Source organism: Catharus ustulatus, chromosome 2 (genome assembly GCF_009819885.2).
Source record: "Catharus ustulatus isolate bCatUst1 chromosome 2, bCatUst1.pri.v2, whole genome shotgun sequence".
Classification (NCBI taxonomy): domain Eukaryota; kingdom Metazoa; phylum Chordata; class Aves; order Passeriformes; family Turdidae; genus Catharus; species Catharus ustulatus.
In genome coordinates this window covers 87954887-87976964 of record NC_046222.1, presented here as the reverse complement: position 1 = coordinate 87976964, position 22078 = coordinate 87954887, and the positions used below count along the sequence as shown (strand labels likewise).

Sequence of the window (22078 nt, the reverse complement as noted above, 5' to 3'; positions counted from 1 at the left end):
TTGTGCGCGGAGCTCCGCGCCGCTGGGAGCAGGCGCGGCACTTTCCCGCACCACGGCAGAGGTGCCCGCTCCGCGCAGCGCCTGCAGCAGCGGCGGGCAGGGTGCTGCCCTGCTACCGGGAGAGCCCCGTGCCTCCCGGCCCCGCTGCTGCTCCCCGCTCTTTTCAACGGCAGTGTACTCGGGAAACACTTTTACCACAGGCTGGGGTTTAATGCTTATTTAATTTCATTTCTCCCCCCTTTAATTTCCCCCATCTGTGCCCGCCGCGCCTCCCGCACAGCCGCGGTGTGAGTCAGAGCGAGCGGACCCTCCGCGCACGCCGGGCAGCGGCCGCCCGCGGCGAGGCGCGGCGGGGCCGGGGGTGTTACCTGCCGGCCCGCTCGGCCGGGCTCGGCGCGGCCCCGCCCGCCGCTCGGCGGTAAGTGACAGGCGCGGCGCCCAACCAGCGCGGCGGCCCGCCGGCGGCCCTATGAGCGGCGGCGGCGGGGCAGCGGGGCCGCGCTTATATGGCTACGGCAGCGCGCTGCCGCCGGCCGCGCTCCTGCGCCGGGGACTCGCAGCGGCGGCATCGGGGCTTGGGAGCGCCGCGGTGGGAACGACAGTGGCTGGCGCCGCTTCTCTTCCCTCGCTCCATTCCTTCTCCCCCGCGGTGGGTTGCGCGTCGGCGCAAGTCCCGCGCCCGGCGTTCCTCCTTCTCAGTCGGCCGCCGCGGCGCGTACTGCAGATCGCGCAACGAGAGGGACGATTTGGCGCTGCGACCTGCCGCCCCCCCGTTTTGATTCATTTTATTTTTTATTTTTGTGATCGTTGTTGTCCGCCCCTGTTTCTTTCCTTGCTCCGCTCCGTGGTCTTTGCCGGCGACAAGGACAGCAGTGCCCCTCGGGGAAGCCGGAGCCCTGCGGATGCGCCTCCCTGGGACTGGGGGAGCTGACTCGGAGTGGATTTATTGACTCGCGGTTGCTTCCGAGCTGCCCGAAACAGCCCGGGCTGGTGCCCGTGCGGATTGCAAACTGCGGGGAGCAGTGAGAGACATACAGGAGGAGCCGCCCGCCGAAGCTGTGTGCTTTTCCCCCCGACCCTTTTATTTCTCCCGCCACCCTTTATTTTACCTTCGTTTTTTAATTTATTTTTTGTTTTACTCCTTTTCCCGCGGGCCTTAGACACTGTGAACGCGTATGGCGCTCTGGATCCAAATGGGAGTTGGCAGTTTGAGTGGCATCTTCCAAGGCAGCCGGGAGACCCCCACTAAGAGGAAGGACTGAGGCGTTTGCGTTTCTTTTGCTATTGCTGTTACTTCGGAGGTAGCTTGGATCTGACCTCACAGGAGATATTCCTACATGCGAGTGGCATACATGACTCAGTAGATCTGCTTGCAGCTCTCGCCAAGTGCATCGTCGACTCTTACTGTGTGATTTTTTTTAAATTTTTTTTATTATTCTTTTTTTCCCTATCAATCATCCCGGCTGTTGGGATACCGGGCACCCACCCTGCTGTTGCTGCTCAGGTGCGTGGGAAGGCGCACGGCGGAGTTGGCGAGGCTCCGGGGAGGGACTCGGTGCCGCCTGCGACCATGGCAGCGCGGAGGCGAGATGCCTCCGCCTGGAAGTACTGCTGGGGAGCCGTGATGGTTTTATGCAGAACTGCGCTGGCGCGCTCCATCGTTTTAGACCCCATATATTGGAATTCCTCTAACCCCAAGTAAGTTTCCATCCCGCTCCCGCCGCCGTCTCCCCGGGGACCGGCGCTCTCCTCCGTGCGCGGGGGAGGGACGGGACGGTGCCGCAGCTCGGCCGCGGCCGCCGGGGGATACGGGCACGGGGCGGAGAGCGCCGGCGGCTCCGGCCGTGCTGGCAGCGAGACCCGGCCCTTCCCGGGTGTTCCGTGTGACGGCGGAGCTGCCCCGTCGCCCCTTGCCCCCGGCGGGAGGGTCTCCGGAGGGAGGAGGAAGGGGAGGCCGGGCCGGACCGGAGCGGGCTGGGGAGTGGTGCGGTAGTAGCAGGATAAAACCTGCCGGCAAGGTCCGGGCTCGCCCGGGCTGGAGCAGCGCAGGAGCCGTGCTGCGCTGAGTTGCCAGGAAAGGGTGATAGTCTCCAACTTCTCCGTCTGCAGATGCAAACTCATCTCATTGACTCCAGCGAAGTTACATCTGCTTGTAACAGGGCTAAATTTGGTTGTGGAGTTGATGGTATCAAGACACATGGCAGTGAGTAATGAACTAAGCATTGCCCATCACACAACCATATAGTGTCATTCTTCATTAACAAATCCAAGCAAAAATGTACAGGCGTTCCCAGGACCTCACTTTTAAAGCTCACTCTTACAAGAGATGCCTTATCTTTAAAAAAAAAAAAAAAGGCAGCCAAAACAGCAACGTCTTTGCATAAACTTACAAAATTTTTGCTGTTAGAAAGAGGAACTTTTTTAAAAAGTAGTCTGTGCTTCTAAAGAAAAGTGAAGCAGTGATGTGAAGCTACTTACAACTTCTCTTTTGTCTCCTTCGATTTTTGACATACAAAATGGAAGTTGGCTTTGTTCGTTTGTGAGAGCCTCTGAACTTTTATGATTAGAATCACTAGTTTAGAGAACAAAAATCACGATAGGAAAAAGTAGACTAATGAATTAAGGGAACTTTAAAGCAGAAATGGGTTAAAACATTTTTTATATGCATGCTCCATCTTCAGTTATATATATTTAAAATTAAATCATGTGCAATGTGTTAATTGAATTTAGCGTTTCCCATTAACTCTAGTAAGTACATGTCTTGTTTTCCCGGGGGAGTTTGTAGAGGAAATGTTAGGTAGCGATGAGACAAGTATGAATGGAGTATTTCCTGGATCAGGATTAATCCTGCGCAGGTGGCAGGATCTCTAGGAGTTTGGTGAAGATTTCAAAGTTTGAATTAGGAGTAGCATTTCAAGTTTTCCTTTAGTGAAAGCAACAGTAGATGATGACTGTAAGGCAAGGTTACTTGGTAAATATCACTGTAGATTTCTGCCTGTATTATGTCTTAATACTTGCTCTGTTTTGCTTTACTGAGAAATTTTTTGATTTTTCTTAAAGAAAAAGAACTTAAAAAGAAGAAACTGCAGGAGCGCAGTGGGCTGCTCAGTTCAGACTCTCTATTTATAGTATTGATTGACAAATGCTTATTTTGTATATGCACCAGGTGGGAAGCCTGTTAAAATTTACCTCTAGTCACTTCGATGATGCTGCAGAGCTGAAGCCTTTCTTTGGCGTAGGAAAGGCACGGCATCACATCAGAGGGCACAGCGGCCTGGCCGGCTATGAAGCGGGCTTTATAAGGCTGTGCAGGCTCTCGAAAGGCTCAGGCTGAGAGCCGGGGTTGCATTGCAGGAGTGGGCCTGCTGTGCTGGTGGAAAACAGCCTTGGCTCGGCCTAGGAGGAAGGGAAATGCTTTTGCATCCCAGCCCTCACTGGGTTTATGCCTACAGAGGTCACTCTTCCAAAGCAGAAGAGCCGGCTTCTCGGGGCTCTCCTCTGCCAGCCCCAACCTGCTTTGTTTTTTTTTTTTTTTTTTAAACTTACCTTGATCGCTATTATTAGCCATCAGTGAAACGAAAGCATCTGAGCAGCTGAATTCAGCCCATCTCACAGAGCCTGGGGATATGCTTCTTTTGTCAAACACGATTTGTGTTTCCATTTAGTTAATTCTAAACTGTTTGATTACAAAAAAGGTTTGAATGTTGTTAATGGTAGATCTAATGATAATATCTAATTACTTTTTCAACTTAAATGCACGCTTAAAAATAGGTTGTGTTGCTGATGTAATTGAATTTTCTTGAGTGATTCATTGAGGCTTAATCACCACAGTGAAGAAGTACACTATTAAAATTAGTCTTTTCAATTGCTGGGGCTAGTGATTTATAGGCCTCTTGGAGGCCCGGAGTTTAAGGAGGCTTGCAAATGCTTCCTGATACTGCTGCTGGTGAGGCAGCTCTATTTCTCCAAGCAGAATTTCTCACTAATTCTTCTCACACTTGTTTGCCTGAAGGATCCTGAATAATTTCTCCCTCGATAAAGTTGTCCTCACTCTGGATTCAAGCTGATTGTTAGCTTGGGAAGTAAAGCTGTTGAATAGATCTTGGCATGGTATAATAATAATGCTTCTTTCTAGGTTTGAAATAATAACTATCTTTGGTGCTGGTTAATTTATTCAGGGAAGCTGTTCATTTAACTCTATTGAAAGTCTCAAGACATAAATCTGCTGAACCAGGTAGGCAATTAAAATGGGAGAAGTTGTTATGTTAATATAAAGTATGAAATAATAAATTTTAGGTTAAGGTGAATGTATAAACTGAATTAGTTTTGCACTGAAGTCTAAAGGTTATAATTTCTAGCAGGTGGCTGGGATAGAGAGCATGCAGTAGCTATTTGAACACAGAGCTCCACTCTCTGTTGCCCCCTTACCTTTTTAGGGATCTGCTTTTATTGCCTTGACCAAATAATGAGATTGAAGTGACCTCCATAAAATAATTATACCTGCGACTTTATTGCTTGGAGGTTAAACTTCATTGTTGTAGATGGTCTTGGCAGACTTTGTAGACTTATCATCTGAAGAACTTTAGATCACCTGATCTTGAAAACACAGAGAAAAAATTACTCTAGATTTCATTCCTGTTGACACTTTTTAACGGGAGATTTTCTGCCTGTGTTGTTTCTGCCAAGACAAGCAATGTATGCAGATAGCCTGGATTACCTCAGTTTCACCTCACCTGGGATCAGTGCTGTCTTTGACACACAGGACCACACGTAATGTTGTGGGGTGCCTTTTAGTGAAGCAGTAAAGGAATCTCATTCAAAAAAGCATGGCTGATGTCTAAGCGTCACTCTTTCCCTGCGTGCTATAGGCCAGCGAGTAAGGCAGTTCTCCTCAGTGACATGTGGAAGGTTATCCTCATAAGTGGTGCCTTTGACACTGATTAAGTTAGATTATATAGCTGTTTTTCTCTCCCTCTGATAGCCAGTTATATATGGGATATTTCACAGCCTGCCTCTTAATGAATGCTAACATGTCAGAAACTGATAAAATAAACTACAATTGATGACCCTGTTAAATGTTCTATTCAGTAGCATATAGACTAGTCTACTTCTCATTGTATCTGAAATTCTTATTTTTGTAGGTAAACAAATGCACATTCACTACCGATTGAATAGCCCCTTGAACTATGCTCTGCAGTTTGCATTTGGGTTAATCTTGTCGGTTTTAATACAGAGAGAAAAAAAGGAGAAAGCACCAGGGGTGGAATTGTTAGTGCTTTCACATCCACATTCCTCACATTTTGTCAGGATGATAAACTGTAGGTAATGGACAGCCCTTGTTTCACAGGACAGGCAAGCCAGCCAGAGCACAAAGAGCTTGCTAAAACGATATCTCACAACATGTTTGGGAGGCTCTCAGCTAGACAAGAATTTATTTGAGAGTCCTGTGCTGTGAGACTACACTTTCTAACCTATGCAATTACAGCTTCAAGCTGAAGAAACAGGAGTGGAAGGTTAAAATGGTTTAAACACATGCTCCTAAATTGTACCCAAAACATAGCTGTTGACACTTGGCGTGCTAATGGATGGAGAGAGTGGTGGCTTCCAGTCAGTCCATTTGATACTTCTAGCATTTGTAGCCAGGTCTCCGAAGCACAAGTGAATTCACAAAATGAATTCAGAATAAAGTGAAGGCCAATTTCTTTCTATTTTTCCCAGCCTTTTATATGTAGAGTATAATTGCTATATTATTTATAGTAATTATCTTAAAGTATGTTATCTGTAAGCTGTGCTACGTTATTTCACTTTGTTTAATGAAGTAATTGCCTTTAGAAAGGTGGTGACTAAAAGTCATGCTAAAATCACTTAAGTTCTCCCTCTTCCCACACATGAAAATGCCTTCCTCTCTTTTTTTTTTTTTTTTTCTTTTTTTTCCTCTTCCCTGTTTTATTGTAAGGGGATCACATTGCTTGAGGTGTGATACTCTGGATCCTCTCAAATTCAGCCAAGGTTCCTGGCATGGGGAATCAGGAGCTAAGGTGACTGCTCCAACATGCTGGCAAAGACAGGCCTCCTTTGGGGACCTTTTTTTTTCTTTATGGTCTGGTCTTCATGCATCGTGCAAACCTGCAGTACTTGAAATTGCTTGTTGCAAATGAGTAGAAAGTGTTCTTCTGAGAAAAAAATAGTGATTAAAATGTTATTCATGTGTGCCTAATGTCTGTCTGCCTTGACTGCTGACATAAAGAAACCTGTTTTTCTGGTCATTTATCATACATCTACATGGATTTGCTTATGAGCTCATTCTTTGTGAGGCGTTGTGGAAACTTACATAGGAATGTTAAACTGCGTGAAATATTTTGATTAAAATACTGTGTGCCACAGTTTGTAGACTCTAACACACTGTTGTCTTGAGGGAGGGGAAGATTTTTTTTGGGGGGGTGATGAAGGCAGCAATAAGGGAGAAGAGTTTGTGGGGGAGTTGCATGAAAAATCAGAGTAAGGGAGGATGGCAAATGGACAGTGTTAGAAGAGCTTGGAAAAAACTCCTGTGGCTTCATTGTCTCCTTAAAGCCAGAGAACACAAAGACAAATGCAGTCCAGCCTTTCTCCCATGATGGAAAATGTAAACCGTTGACACAGCTCCCATGTTTAACTTGTTTAATTCTCATTTTAAATTCAGTACTATACCAGCCGTGTGAACTCTGAAGATTTCTTTAGTAATCCATTTTGTAGTTCCGAATCAAAAACAAAGTGAAAAGGTCTGACACAATTTGCTTTTATTTTTAGGCAAATCAACCCTGGTCATAGTTAATAAGGGGATTACAACCCAGACTAGGTCTTTACAGATGTAATGTAAATCAAGGGCAGAGTATAAAGAAACTGATCCCTTTTGATTGAAGTATGGTAAAAAGGCATAGAGAAACTAGCAGCAGTAATCTGATTGTATGGCAATAAAACCACCATTTTCTGTCTTTCAGATAAAAATAATGTGGTAAATCCATGCAGTTCATAAGATGTAAAGGCAGATAAAGGGTGATGCCATGGCAACATATAGATTAGCTTGATGTTAGAAATGACACGTCTCTGAAAGGGGTGTTATAAACTAAGGGCCTTGCTCCGGGCTGTAAGGTATTATGTGAGAACCGCACAAAACTTGGGGGCCGGGATTAGGAACTATGAAAGGCCTACTTGTGGCTTGGGGTGGTTGGAGCGGTGAAGAAAAGCTGCTCAGTTCTTGCTCATTGGTGGTGTATAATATGGTAAAGATAGATTTCATTTACTGCTTTTTGCCGAGATGAAGGCCGATTAAAACTCTAGGTGGCTGCAGTTGTGAGGTGTGGAAGATTCTCGTTTTTAACTCCTGCCCTAGCAGCAGCCTTTCTGAAGAATTGGCTGCACTTGGGATTTGTTGCCTTAATCTGTTTGGGCTTTGGGCAGGAGCATGCTGGCAAGGCACAGAAAACAGAGGGGTGAGGTAGTGTTGGGGTTATCTGGAAGGAAAACAGAGAGCTTTTGATTTCAGCTGTGTTTTAGTTTGTGGTCTCCATCTCACACTCCATGGGAGCAGCAAAGATAAACATGCTGCATTGTCTGTGCCTAGGCCAGGTGATACTTCAGCATCTCTTGTGTTTCCCATCCTGCAAAAATATAAAAGAGAGAAAACAAAAACCCAGAAACCGAACAACCACAAACAAACTAGCATCCATTCCTATTTACCAGTCAAGCTGCAGATAACCAGATGTCTCTGGCTCAGTCTCTAGGTGGTGTTTATTTCCGAAAGGCTGGCTGAAATCTAGAAATGAATGAGATAAGCATCTGCCTCCCCCCATTCCCCTCCTCCCCGGCCAACTTACAATCACTGGGATGAGTTTGCTGTCAGCCCCTTGAGTTTAGCCGGCAGACAATATAGCTATTGTTTCATCATTTATTTTAAGTGATCTGCAGCTGTAAAGGTAGTAAAATACCTCTCCTAGTGCAGCTACGTGTATGTGTTTTTTTCTTGCTTTTTCTCTTAAAGAACGCTTAAATAGTTAATACTTGCTTTTCTACCCAACTGACAGCTCTGAACGCCCCCAACTTAAAGTCAACATTACATTGCAAATCAGGGGTACAATTCAAATGAGAAATATCTACTTTATTGCCTGTTCATTTGTCTGCGAAGGGGGGAGAAGAAAGCACTGCATTTGTTAAGCGCAGTCTAGACACAAGGGGAAAAAACACTGAAGCCTACAATAACAGTTGTGTCTTTCTTTGCTGGGAATGAGCCTGGGATGAGCTCGGCAAAATGGAATTCATGCTATTTGTTTGGCAGTGGCTCGGACACTTTTAAAAGTGGATTTTTTTTTTGTTTGATTATTCCGGGGTTTTTTATATAAAGATGTTAATTACATGCTTGAATTTATCATTCTTACCCTATCCCATAGTATGCTGGAAATCTTCGCAGTTCTGGCTGAAAAAGGAACTCCAGACCCCAAACTGTCAAGCTGCTGATGCTGATGTGATTTTACAAATGAAAAATAAACAAATTCATACAGAGAGCTGGATGGATTGGCAGAGTATACAGGACCTGAAGTGCTCAGATGGGTTTCCTGTCTTGAAACTTAACCTTCACAAATCTATAGCAAAAGATCCAATTCATTTGCTGAAATTCTCCAAAGCGTAGGGGCAACCTCATCTAATTTACAGGCCGGTCACATTCAAGCACCTTGCATTCTGCATTTGACAATGATTGCTAATGGCCCATTCAACTAAAGTATTTGCTTGTTAACAGGGAACAGAGCATGATAAATGTCCAGCAAGCTTGCAGCCTCCTTCAGCTTTTCAAATGCAGACTGGTGCATATTTATGGCAGGCAAATGACAAAGGGGGAAGCTGAATTACTCTGGCCTTATGCTTTCTGTTCGAACAAGGGTTAAAGTAATTAAAGAAATAATGCAAAAACCGATGTCCTTTGTTTGCTCACCATTATCCTACGTTTAGCTTTCGAACCTGCCTTGTCATGTCACATTTCAGAAATGTCCCAGACAAGGCTGGACAGGTTTGACATGGAGAATTGGGGAGTGATCTGCAGAGAGCATCCTGGACAGTGGACCCCAGTTCTCCCTGCATCCAGCTTCTTTCCTCTCCAGGTTCCCCTCACCTTAAGGAGTTTTAACTGATGGAAACTCAAAGGTGTATTTAAAACAGAGATTTTGCAATTTTCACTTCTGTTCTCTAAACGGGGGGAAAAGTCCCAGCACTGAAGAGTGGACAGGCTTTGAGAAAACATGTACCTTGCACTCTGTGTGTTTCTTGAAGGCAAGTATGAAAACAAAATGGCAGAACAAAAAAACAACCCTGCATTGCTCCTCTACCCCCAGACAGATCTTAAGACCCAAAATGATTAAACATTAAAAAATTCCCAAACTTAAAGTGTCCTCAATGTCATTTTGAATTATCTGGATTAGGGTTTCTTTTTGTCATTATCACTTTTGTCCTTGTAAATTCAGGCTTAATCTTAGCCTGTCTAGCTCCTGTTCAACGTCAGGAAAATACCTCCAGTGATTTCAGCGAGTACTACAAGTCCTGCAAGCCTGAAAGGGCTTTACATTTGTAATTATTTTTCATTGTAGGCAAAATTTAAACTTTCTTGTTATGAAAAAAAAATCTATCATTTTACTCTAGGAAAGTGAACATACAGATTATTTTTTTCTGTTAGCTGTGATGCAGAGAACTTTCCTTTGATGTGATTATATACATTGTCAAAGACAGCAAATAAGGGCAGGACCTCTATCTTTTTTGGCAATCCTGGCCAGCCAACACCCAGTGTTTATTGAGGTATCAGCATGATAATTATAATGCAACTGATTTAAACTTTGATGTAATGATCTATGCTTTCTTCTGGTTTTAAACATAAGTTCCAAGCCAAAAAAGATAAAAGTTGGTGGAGGATTGTGTTGCTAGGTGAATCATTCCTGATGTATGACATATACATAAGACAAGTTTCCTACCTGTAGTGTTCTTTTAAAATATCTCATGGGTGATGGCTAAAATAGGATTTTCAGAACTTTATTTGGTAGGATAAGAGCTTCGTACGCTCTAAAGGAAAGTCAAGTTTTACACATGTCAAGGAAAACAAGAAATTATTTGGCTTATTTTACACAGCAGGGTAGATTAGATGGTGAAATGATGTTAGGCTGAAAAATTTGTGATGCTGCAAATTGCTTCTCACTGCTTTCTTAGCTTTTGTTTGAATAGGGCATTTATTTATATACCCTAACCAGAGAACAGTAGTGGGGAAGGTGAACACTGCACTGTAAAGAGAAATGCATTTTAAAGCTAATAAGAGTGATTTGAAATTTTATTATTTTTAGTTAAAGCCCAGTCTCACTTGAATGCTGTTTTATTTTGGATTGGGAGTTCTGCCAGACTCCAGCCTGTCAGAGCTAAGAAGACTCAAATCAAGTCCAGGCCTATTTCTGCAGCAAACGGGAATCCTGGCTCCTTGCCTGCAGATTCATTCAGGAAGACCCATCTGGCTTTTGATGTTCTTCAAGTTTGAAGCAGTTTGTTTAAGGAACCTATGCAGCAAGCACTGGTGGAGGCACATATAACTGCGCTTCTTCTGACTTCTCGTCAGTGGTGCATCGTTTCACAGTTTCGTTTTTGCTTGGTGCTTGCCATCTGCTTACCTACTGCCTGAGCAGCAGTTGGCTTCTATACCTGACTGGATGAAAGTGTAAATTTGGAGTTGGGAACATCTTGACTCCTTTTGAGGATTTGCAGTCCCATAGCATTCTCTGTCCACACTTCAGTTGCTTTCTTCATGTTTAATTAATTTCAGTTTAGTTTGGAAGCAGTCTAGCTTAATCACTGCACAACACTTTTCCTTCAGGTTTTTGTGGGATTTGTTTTTCCAGGATATTTCTGGCCTATACAGATTAGCTGAACAGGGAAAGTCACACTGGTGGACAGATTACTTCACTGTCTGAAAAAAATATTTAAAAGGTGGCTTTTAATGGTAATCGGTTCTTTGTGTCAGACAGTTCTCAGGCACTTTTTGAAGAAAACCAAAAGCCACATCTTAGATTTATAGCGTATTGTAGGCTTCCGTTCTGTGGCTCAGTGTGTGACACCAAGGCTAGCAGGACTGCGCTGTGTTCCTACAGCCTGACTTGGGACACTGTCCTTATTCAGAAAAGCTCATGTCGAGCATGTGCTGAATGCTGAATATTTTTGCTGAAGCAGGACGAATTAAGCATGAGCTGTCTTGAACCAAGGCCAGTGTGAAGAGGTTTTCTGGGGTTGGACAAATACAGATCTCTCCAAAGCTTTGCTGGTTTTTTTTGTTGTTGTTATTGTTGTGGTTTGTTTTTTTTTTTTATTTAATCAGAAAGTGATGTCAGAACTGCATCCCTGTCTGCATTTGGAAAGAGATACATAGCTTGCCGGTAGTCAGTGTGTCCCTTGTGTCAGCTGGGAGCTCAGGCAGGTCTATCAGCTGTGCCTCTGGCGTCTGGCTGCACAGGTAGCTCTGCTTCAAGTGAATTTTCTGTGCTTTTTTTAGCTCACTGTTTGGTGTAATGCCAGCAGCACATTTCTGCTACAGCTCATCAGTGAGAGTCACCTGAGAGCCCAGGTTTCCCCCTGCAAGAAAGGGTCTGGTCTGTGAAGGGTGTACTGTCTGGCCCTCCCTGCAGTGGAGGCTGAAGCAAATGTCAGTGGCTCATGAGTGCAGGGCAGTGGGTTAAAACTGAGTGGCTGGATCTCCTGTTGTGCCCAGCTTTCTGCTGAACCCCTCCGGTGGACTCTTCCATCTGGAGCAGGGATGCCAGTTGTGTCAAATGCACATTTTGGATCTTTACAGAAGTTTTTAAACTACTCGGGTACCAGTTTAGCTTCTTTTCAGAGGCTCAGACATTGTAGTGGGTCAAAATTTGTTTCTTCATAGGTCAGCTAATACTACTGCCTTGAAGGTGGCAGTGGCCACCTGGTTTTATTCTGCTTTTGCGTGTCAGTCAAAACTTGAAAAAGTTGGTACTTCATGTAAGAGCATAGGATCTTTGTTCTCGCACAGCTGAACCATGAATTTAGCAAGTGCACATTGATTATAGGTCTCCTATTTGGGTTTTTCCTCAAGGTCATTTTCTCCTTGGCATAAAAACGATTTGCCAGAATAGTTTTGTTTGTTACACAATTCTGTTACTGATTTGGCATAACTTTTTCTGAAAGTTGTGAGTTAACAATTTGTTCTACCTCCAGTGTTTACTTATTCAGGCAAATGGTATGTAATAATACATTTTCTAACAACTGCAAAGTAGATGAAATTTTGTCTTTGAATTGGAGATATAATCACCAATTATTAATGTCTCATCAACTGACAAGACAGTCCCCGCCCTCTTTTATAGACTTTGCTTGGAGCATGTCTTGAAACATGACTGTACAGGTGTAAGCAAACTAGTTAAGAGAAGGAAACTTTGGTTGGCATCCTTATATTGTGGCTGACATAAGAAGTTTGTTTTTCTAACAGGAATGGTAGAGAAGAGCACAGAATAGCACAGCAATAGAACAATCTGGTTTGCACTTTAAAAAAAATAGTTCTTTGGCAAATGCCAGCTACTCTCTGTTAGCTTTCTAAAAGCAAAGGCTTTAGTGTAAGAACCACACGTGGTTTGGTTTGACTTTTCTGTTCCATGCTAACTACTGCTCTGCATCTTTTCAATAAAGTGCCATCTCTTGGGTTTGGCACACCCTGTGTCTGTGAGCACAAGTAGAGCAAAATGGTTTTGTGTTACGCTGAATTTATGGCACAGATTTCTTTTATTTTACTTTCTTTTTTATTTTTTTCCCCAAATTCAAACCATATAAATACCTGATTATCTTTGCCATGAGAGCAAAGAACTACTTTAATATTCCCAGTAGCATATTTGGAACAACAATTCTTTAATTAAAACAACATTGGTCTCTTCCTGTATTTCATGGCTAGCAAATGAGAGAAAACACCAGTGTTAATATCAAAGAGAGTCAGTTTTCATTACAGTAATGGTTCAATTGTGCAATGCTGTAGGCACTGAAATTTAATATTATTGTGACTTGTATTGTAATTGCAGGATGACAGAGGAAAATGGATTAAGTTTAAATGTAAGTGTACACAGCAGCACATGGACTTTGTCAAATGGAAGCCGAGGGTTGGTACAGGATGGGTACCCCTCTGGCTCTGTCATAATGAATTAGTATTTTGTAAATAACTGGCCACTAGACTATAGATTTATTACCTTTTGCATATCTATGTGGACACACACAGGCATACATCGATTCTGTACTGACTGTAATTGCAGTGCAGAGTTGCAGAAAGGGAGTTGCAGAACAGGTTTATTGCCTGTAGGCTTGCAGGGTATTTGAATGTCTAGGCTTCTTGTCTTCACCTTTCATGAAAATATTCTTGCCTGCCAGTTTGTGAAGTTCTGTTCTGAAGGATACACCCATCCTTTTAGTTCAGGCATTGCTAACATATGCATGGCCTCAGACTGGAAAGCCCTTTGTCATCCTGATGAATAAACCGAATTCAAGTTGCAGATGATCTTTGCTTTAGAAAATTATGCTAGAGACAACTAGTGTTAATGAGCAATATCCCCCTCTTTTCCAGATACCCATAAACATTCAGATTGCTATGGAAGACAGCAATTTAAACCATCCATTACTGATCTCTTCCATGGAAGATTAAGGACAATGAAAGCTAGGTGTTTCATTTGTTTGCAGTGTAGGCAAGTGGAAGATGTCCCTAAAGCAGTGCCTGATAGTGTATTAGTAACTAAACATGATGTCCTGTCATTTTATCCCATATCTTCGCACTGTTCCTCAGATGTATGCTCACACTGAAACCTGTTCTAATGTTAAAGTGCAAAAGGGGGCAGTAAAGTGCTATCCAAAAAAAATATTTATTTTTATGGGTACTTTTTGTGGCAAAAGTTGCATTTCTGAATAGACTTATAATCACCTGTATTTCAGTAATGATCACAAGAATATCTTCTGTTTGAAAGGCTTACAAAAGTTGCCGAAGTGTATAATTAAGTGTTCGGGAAGTAATATTTGTCCTGTGTATTTCCATGTACTTCTGTCCTTGAATGGAGCCGTGAAACATGCTACATATTTGGAAGGAATCAAAGGCAGGAAACTTTCCTCAGATATATTTAGAATGTAGCTATATGAAGCACTTCTGAAAGAATTCCAACTTTGCTAATCATCTCTGATTCTCATGTTGTGCATTACTTAGCACCACGTTTCTGGAAAAAGCAAAATGAAAAGAATGCTGAGGCTAGGGGTTTCTGCTTGAAGTACTAAAGTGTGTAGTGGTGGCATGGGTCAAGAGTTGGGCTCTCATCCAGACGCACATGCATCATTTGTCAAGAGGTAACTAGAAAGAGCAACTAATTACAATGCACCTACTGAGTGTTTTTTCTTTCAGAAATTTCTCAGAGTAAGCCATTTGTACAGACTGGCTGCTACTTTCCACTGCAGCCACTTGCAGTTTTTAAACTCTACACAGAAAGCACATTTCTGCTGAACTGAAATGAAATTAAATAAAAAGGAGAATGTGCCTGTGTGTTTCCGTGCTTGTGCATGAGAGCAAGTAAGGAATGATTCCATTTACTGAAGCTGAGTAAGTCCAGCACTGTTGTGAGGTTCATATTTCTGTAAATGCTGATGAAATGTTAATATAATACACTTTAAAATAGAACATTGGTCATACTCATCCTTTTTTTTAACTTTTTTTTTTTTTGCTCCTTACTTAAAAGACTGTCATGAAGCACATTAGTGGTTCTTTTGTGGTAACAGGAATTGATTTAGTAAATGGATCAGAATTCTCTAGTGCTTTAAGTACTTTAAGTAGAGCAGTAATGGCTTTCTGCATATAATACAAAAAGTTAATTGCTATTAATAGTGCCCTATGTGGAGGTCATATATGAAAACAGAATTTTAAATCTATATATTTTTTAATCCTTAGATTTAGTAAAATATTGGATTGTGTATCTTTTCAACATTTTAGACCTTACCCTTGTGGTAACTGTTCTGAGCCAGGTTTCACATTCTCGTGCAAAAAACCCATTGATGGGAAAAGACAGGTAAGTGTGCACTCTCAGAAGTTTTTTAAGACAGGGGAAAACATAACTGACTTTTACATGAGGGAAAACAAGCATTCGTTTTTGCACTCTGCATTTAATGGGTATGGTGGGGTAAAACACACGTTAGTTTGAAGGTTTTAGTTATATAAGTGGTATTTTTGTTTTTTTCTGTGAGTGAGAGCCAAAGCGGCAAGGAAAAGGGCAACTTTCCTGCAAAACTGAACCACCTCTCACAGGCAGTGGTGACATCCCATTGAAACAGATACACTACCTAACAGCAAACCTCTTCTGGCAGCTGCACCAGGCAGCTGAAGGCAGGATACTGCCATGGCTCCACATGATGGGCTGGGGAAAGGGGGCTCTTGGTGCTCCTGTGTTTCTGGTCACTCCAAGATGCTGTGATCCCAACCTGAGATGATTCCCTGGAGAGGGGTTGCAAAGTGACCTACCTCTACTCGAATCTAGGCTTGGGGTAGCCTTGAAGGGGAATCTACAGCGTTTACTTTGGCTTATTTACTTTTTGAGAAGAATGAGATCACATCTGTAACTTCAGACATCACAGCTTTTAAGGAAACAGATTTTCTCTTTTAGTGTCTCCAGTAAGACGTGCTTGGTACTGGGTTGCAGGTGACCTTCAATATGTGTGAAGGGGGAAAGGGGTACAGTTTTGCCAAATATCACATCTTGGCTGTAGGGTTTGTGTTCTCTCAAGTGCAAGGTACCTTTGGGCTGGTGACAATGCTGAGTGGAATGAAAAAGTGTCTGCATTTCTGCAACAGCACTAGTCATAAGGGTTATTTGTTGAAGGACACTCATAGGAAACCAGCTAGGGCATTTTCTGATGTTTTTGGAGATGAATGGTGTCTCTGTACAGTAGAAGCTCTCTGCCTTTAGAACTGGACAAATTTGACTGTCGAATCCAGCAAGTCCATGCAAAAGAGTATTTCCTTTGGGGAGAAGCATATGCGCTCTAAGCCCATCCTTGGTTTACACATATTAGAAATCCCTTGTTGTATTTTAAATGCTTTCCTCTAGTATTTTGCTAAAGGTAGTGCAAAGAATGGATAAATGAAATGGCTAAAATGTCATATATTTTCCTATAATTCCCTGTCCACTAAAAATTTGGAGAAAAAGCAATAACACTACAGAATCGTTCTTGTGTAGGTTATTAAGATTTCAGTTGCAAACATACTGCCTTGTTTTGCCCCGCTGAAGTCACTGGAAATCTTGAAACCGATGTCAGTAAGAACAGGTCCAGGAAAAGGCACCAAGAACAGTGCCCATTTTTATGGCTACTTGCAGCACATGAAATGGTGGCACCACTGACGTGTCCAGCACTGTGATTTAAACAACATAAACCTTTACCATTCCATTTTTTGGTGTACTGTAAGCATTTGCCCCAAGTAGTCTGAAGGAAGATGAGCTCCTTTAGAGGTGAGGAAGAATGGGGAGAATGAGGTACTCCAAATCCTGGAATGGAGATCGGCTATGGTTTCAGGGGACTGCTTCAAAGCACTTATGAGCTTGCTGCAGGTTTATTTCAGGGGAACCTGAACATGGATTTTTTCCTTACAGTAGAAGAGAAATACAGGATTTGCAGCTTTACCAACTTGTGTTACAATATTTTATAATTTGGCTTTGTATAATGTGGTATTTGCCATTAAAGATCTTAAGGGATGAGCGTGAATATATTTGTTTATTTATTTGTTTGAATTCCATTTAGTTTCTAGCCTGCAAGTCCCATTAATGCTAGTAACCATTCCATACATAAATCGTTTTATTAACTGTGTGGAAAAATGTTACATATAAATAAAGGTTAGCAGATTAAACTTCTTAAATTTTATTTAAATTCAAAAACATCCCTGTTTAGCATGCTGTGTAAAACTTTCCTGTAGTATTAAAATGATTTAATAAGACTTCACTGGTAAAGAAAAGTAGCTTCCAAAACTCACTTAAAATAATTTTAATAATATGAAATGCTATACTTTTCTTTGCTCTCAAAGTTTCATTTGCTAGTCTGTGTATAAAGCCAGTCTGTCATCTTGCTGTGTCACACTCTGGCATTTTTTCTTACATAGTACCTTTTTTTTTTCCTCATAAAATTATGTACCAATTTTGAGGTAGACTACAGATTATCTTTTTTATCATGCTTGTTTTTCTGTCTGTCCACAGCAGTTACTGATCCTGTTTTCACTGAATTCATGTTGACTTAATCTATTTAAACTGGGGTGAGATGAGTACTATCAAATCACTCTTCTGCGCAAAAAGCATTTACAGCTGGGTGCGTATACCTTATATGCACATGGCATATTTTTATACATGGTATTGAATATGACAAAAACTGAAAGTTTTGTGCAGAGCTTTTGCAGAGAGCAAAAGTTTTTGGTTTTTATGCAGTGCAGTTTTTGGGAATCAGGAAACTGATTTTCTGCTACTTCACTGAATCACTAGCCTTTTCCTGAAACTTCTATTTACTTTACTTCAAGCTGGTAGGACTTTTGCCTTGATTAAATATTTCTCCTTTGGACAAAGTGATATTTGAAATATGAATGTTGTTATTTTCTCAAAAGTCAGATGATTAATACATACACTATTTAATAACCATTCTTTTTAGACAGTAAGGACTTGTACATGAAATGTAATTCTGTATTCTGTTTCGGTTTGCAGTTTTATAAGTAACGGACTAACATACTGTGTTATTAGTATTCATGATATTTCCTTAATAAAACTTTTCAATGAATAACTTTATAGTCAGGCTCATAGTTAAAACTTCATAAAGTTAAGTGGGTAGGATTCCCCAGCAGTGGGTTTCAGGCTACATTTTAAGAAGTGTCTTGATTGTTCACATTTTTAGGATTATTTTTGTGACATTAATTTAAAGCTAACTGCCTACACCAATTAGTTTGGGTAAGTTATTAAAGCACAGAAATTTGGCACTGCCTCCCCAGTTAAATATACAAGCCTTGCATCAAGTACTAACACGCTTTCTAAAATCATATTTATTTTATAATGACTAGAATATAGTTAAAGCTAAGTGTGCATATATATTCATAGTATGTGTAAATATATGTATGTATATAGTTTTGCAAGTTGGAAAAATCCTGACAAAACACTTGATTACATCACTCAATACTAATTAACAAAATCTCTTAAGAATTTATTTCTCTAAGGATTTTTTCTGCTGATAATTTTACAGTTTCAGAAATTTCTGCATACCAAGAAATGGTAGAATATTCTCAATGAATGAGTGTGGACAGGTTAAGTTCTTTTTTTTTTTTTTTTTTTTTTTGCAAATTTGCTATTATGACGTTAGGCAGATTTGAGTGGTTATCATTAAGCAAAATTCCTTTGGAATTTAATATGGTTGAATGTACTAAGTGCTTCTAAACAATAAGTAGATTCTTATTAAATTCATTGGAAACATTTTATTTTTTATAGAATTTTACAGTCAAATTTAATTTCTTGAGGACTTTGACAAGTGAGGTTGCATTAGTGCCAGGAACTGCTGCTGAGACTAAAATACGTGTGGTAGATAAAATCGTGGAAGCTTTGGTGTGAACGGGAGTGAGCTACTCTGTTCCTAATTTCTGTTTGTCATGTGACTTTTTTGGTCAAGTACAGTAATTATTTTTAAAAAGATTTGGGAACTCTGCAAGTTGTTGTTATTTGATGAGCTGCATGACTAGTTGGACATGTGGGAGGGATTCACATCCATGGGCTTTTGCACAGATGTCAAATGTCGCCCACAATACACCAGTTTTGGGCTGACAGTAAAAATGCCATCTGTATTGAAAAGTGCCAGACAGAAAGTGCATTAATTTCATCGTACAGCTTATATGGTACTTAATATACTTTTCTGTGCTTTCTCACAGCAGGCACCAGGATTATTTATTGTGAGCAGGATTTTTGAAATGCTCCAAGAGTCCCTTTGTATCTGACTGCTGACAGAAATGAGTTGGGAAGCTCGCTAAGCTTTTCTCTTAAGTTTCTGTTGGGGTGCAGGGGACTGTGTGGGTATTTAAGTTTTGCAGTAAATCATACTTAGAGCTGATATGCAGAAAAGTTAGAAGGCTTTTTATAGAACGCAATGGTTCCAGTACTGTTGCTTCCCTGACTACTTGGAGAGTATATCACTGTCCTAAGCCACCACTGGAGTAACAGCCTTCACAAGATCAGTCACAGGATTCTGGAAGCACCTTGCTTCATCTTTATTATATCTCTGTTTTGATGGGGAAAAAATGCTTTCTAATTAGTTGAAGGCGCATTTTGATCAGACTTTTAAAGCCACTTTATTAACTTTTTTTTATAGACACCTTTGCAATATATTTCATTAGTCTTGATGCTACTTTGGAATACGTAAGGCAGCTTCAACACTTGCAGAAGTGAAGACTCAGGATTAATCCTGAAGGTTTTTTAACCTCCACCAAGGCTGAATGTACATTGTCCTTTCTTTTTTTTTTTTTCTTTTTTTTCTTTTTTCAAATAGAAGATCTTCAAAAATAGGATCATAAAACAGTAGTCTTAATCCTCTTGACATTTCATAAATAGCTTCAGAAAATGCTTAGTACCCAGCAAATTATTTATTTAAAGTCTTTATAAAAAATACAGTAGCAAAAGTATTGCACAAATGCAGGGATAATAATCATGCCTACGACTAATCAGCCGCTGTAAGTTTTGTGGTTGAACTGAAGTGCATGAGGTGAAACTTTTTTATTATCTCCATCCATATTTGGGCTTTGTTGTTGTAAGAAAATAAGGAAAGTAAATTGGAAAAATATCTCTCCTAGCAAAGGTCATGATCAAAACTGCAAAGTGTGGAAAAAATTTCAATACAATCAAGTTCTCAGATTAATCCTTGCATTTTAAGCCTTTTTTCTTCCCTAATCCCATCAGTGTTAGATCCTACAAGTTCAGACACTCAAGTGGAAGGAGATTTACTGAATTTAGTTCTAAAACTGTACAGACTTCAGAGTCATAGCAAGAATATTCCCTGCCATAAAGTCTAACAAGTGTGTTGGTTTAAAGCTCTTGTAAAATACAGTTTTAACTGTCTGTCGGGGACAGTTCTGTCCTCTACCTTTTATGGGACAATTCCTGGCTGAAACTAAGGCTCACAAGTGCCTTCTCTGCTGCAGCTGTTTCTGAGGATTGCCTGGCATACCATGTCTCAACCCATCCTGTTTGTGCTCAGAGTTTGCATGGAGAACATATATTGTGGCTGTTTCATTTATGTACGTGGAGTCTAAAATTAGAATCAGTGCCTTTTGTTTCTAAGGGCAGCTTTTAAGTTATATTATTGATAATAATGGACAGGTACATTTATCTAACCTTAAGAATTTCATATTTGGTATGTATGGGAATCTAGATTGATTAACGTACAAGCAAAGATTCAGTTTTTTGAAATCTCCTGTGTTTCCTATTACACAGTCCTGTTACGTGAAGAAGAGTTGCTGGCAAGAAGAGTTATTTGCAGTAGTGAGATCAAACAGTGACCAGTCTTTGTCCTGGCATGTAGATGGGGCAATATGAGTGATTGTCATCTTCCTGAGACAGCAGTGCTGCACAGGAGCAAAGTTAAAATGGGGCTGTGGTCAGACGAGGTAGTAAAGTCAGTCACAGGTGACGCAGGTTGGCTTGGAAACTCTGTCCCTTTGCTTTTGCCTGGTCAGAGTTGGTCCCCAAGGAGTGCTAAAATCAGAATATATGCTACTCCCTTGGCAATGTTTTCTGGCTGGGATCCTCCTCTCTACCTTTTCTTCATAGCCTTGCAGAACTGGCCTCTCCCTCAGTCATAGGATCATAGAATTGTTCAGGTTGGAGCAGACCTGTAAGGTTAGCAAGTGCAGCTGTTAACCCAGCACTGCTACATTCACCACATCCCTAGGTGCCATATCTGCACACACATGTGGTTGTCCTTCTCCAGACTGGTAACTCCGAGGATGCATTCCCACCTTTCCATTTGTTAGACCATTTCAGCTTTCAGGAGCTGGTAGCCACTGCATTCCTTTGGCATGTCTGAAAACTGGAGGAGGAGGTGCAGCTTTGCTCCGTCTCCACTTCAATCTCAGTTTGAACAGCCGTGGCCAAGCCCAGTTTCTGCAGTCTGGAAATTACACTGCACAGCACAAAAGAACGCAGTGATTTATACATCAACAGTCGCTTTTCTTGCCATAACATTTCATTGTTCTAGTTCCCTAAATCTGTAATTACATGTCTTTGTCCTGCTATGTGCTGCTTCATAACAAATATAATACTTACACTGGCTTTGTGAGTGAAAATAATCCTGCTCAATTAGCACAGATCATAAACTTGAATTGTGTGGAGCAAGCAGTTGTAAATGATGGATTTGAAATTTGGGGCGTTGCATCATCCTTTAATTTAGTGGGTTCTCCCCCACCAGTACTTCATGCTGGTGGCTCCTTTCTCCAAGCCAGAGGTTGGAGGTCACTGACGCCTACAGCTTTGTTCTGCGTGGGCCTTGATACTCTAATTTAAAGTTTCCAGGAAGGCTGCCTGTGAATAAGCTAGATTTACTACGTGTGCTGTTTAAATATTAGCACTTGGAGAAGGGTGTTCATTAGGCAGCAATTGTTTCACTTGGTTTTTCAGGCTGATTCTCCATTAAGGAAGATCTTTGGCAAATGCTGGCAGGCAGGAAAAAGAGGAAAGAAAGTCAGTCTTTTAGGTCTGTGCATTCAAGTACATTGGTTGTGTTTCTGGCTGTTGTTCTAAAACATGCACTTCTTGGCCTTTATTGAAACAAATATGTCTTAATGGAGAGAGAAACAAACAAACCTGCTGTAGCTTTTGTCCGTGTGAGAACACGACTCCTCATTTTGTGGATGAATCAATACCATAAGTAATTATTTATATTTTTCTTCCATGAAGAAGTGATCATGTTTGCCTGTTAATTAATTTGTGTAGGAAAAATAAAATACTTTGTCTGACTGCAAATACTAAAGCTCAATGCCAGT

At 41.3% G+C, this 22078-nt stretch overlaps 1 protein-coding gene across 1 annotated transcript in view; it reads left to right on the top strand.

Annotated features, from left to right (window-relative positions):
- Nucleotides 1-544: 544 nt before the first annotated feature.
- Nucleotides 545-22078, top strand: part of EFNB2 (ephrin B2) — a 48915-nt gene continuing 27381 nt past the window's right edge. Inside the window, exon 1 of the mRNA XM_033052464.2 lies at nucleotides 545-1698. Coding sequence (XP_032908355.1) covers nucleotides 1571-1698 — 128 coding nt within the window. The 5' untranslated portion in view covers nucleotides 545-1570. The remainder of the gene's footprint in view (nucleotides 1699-22078) is intronic.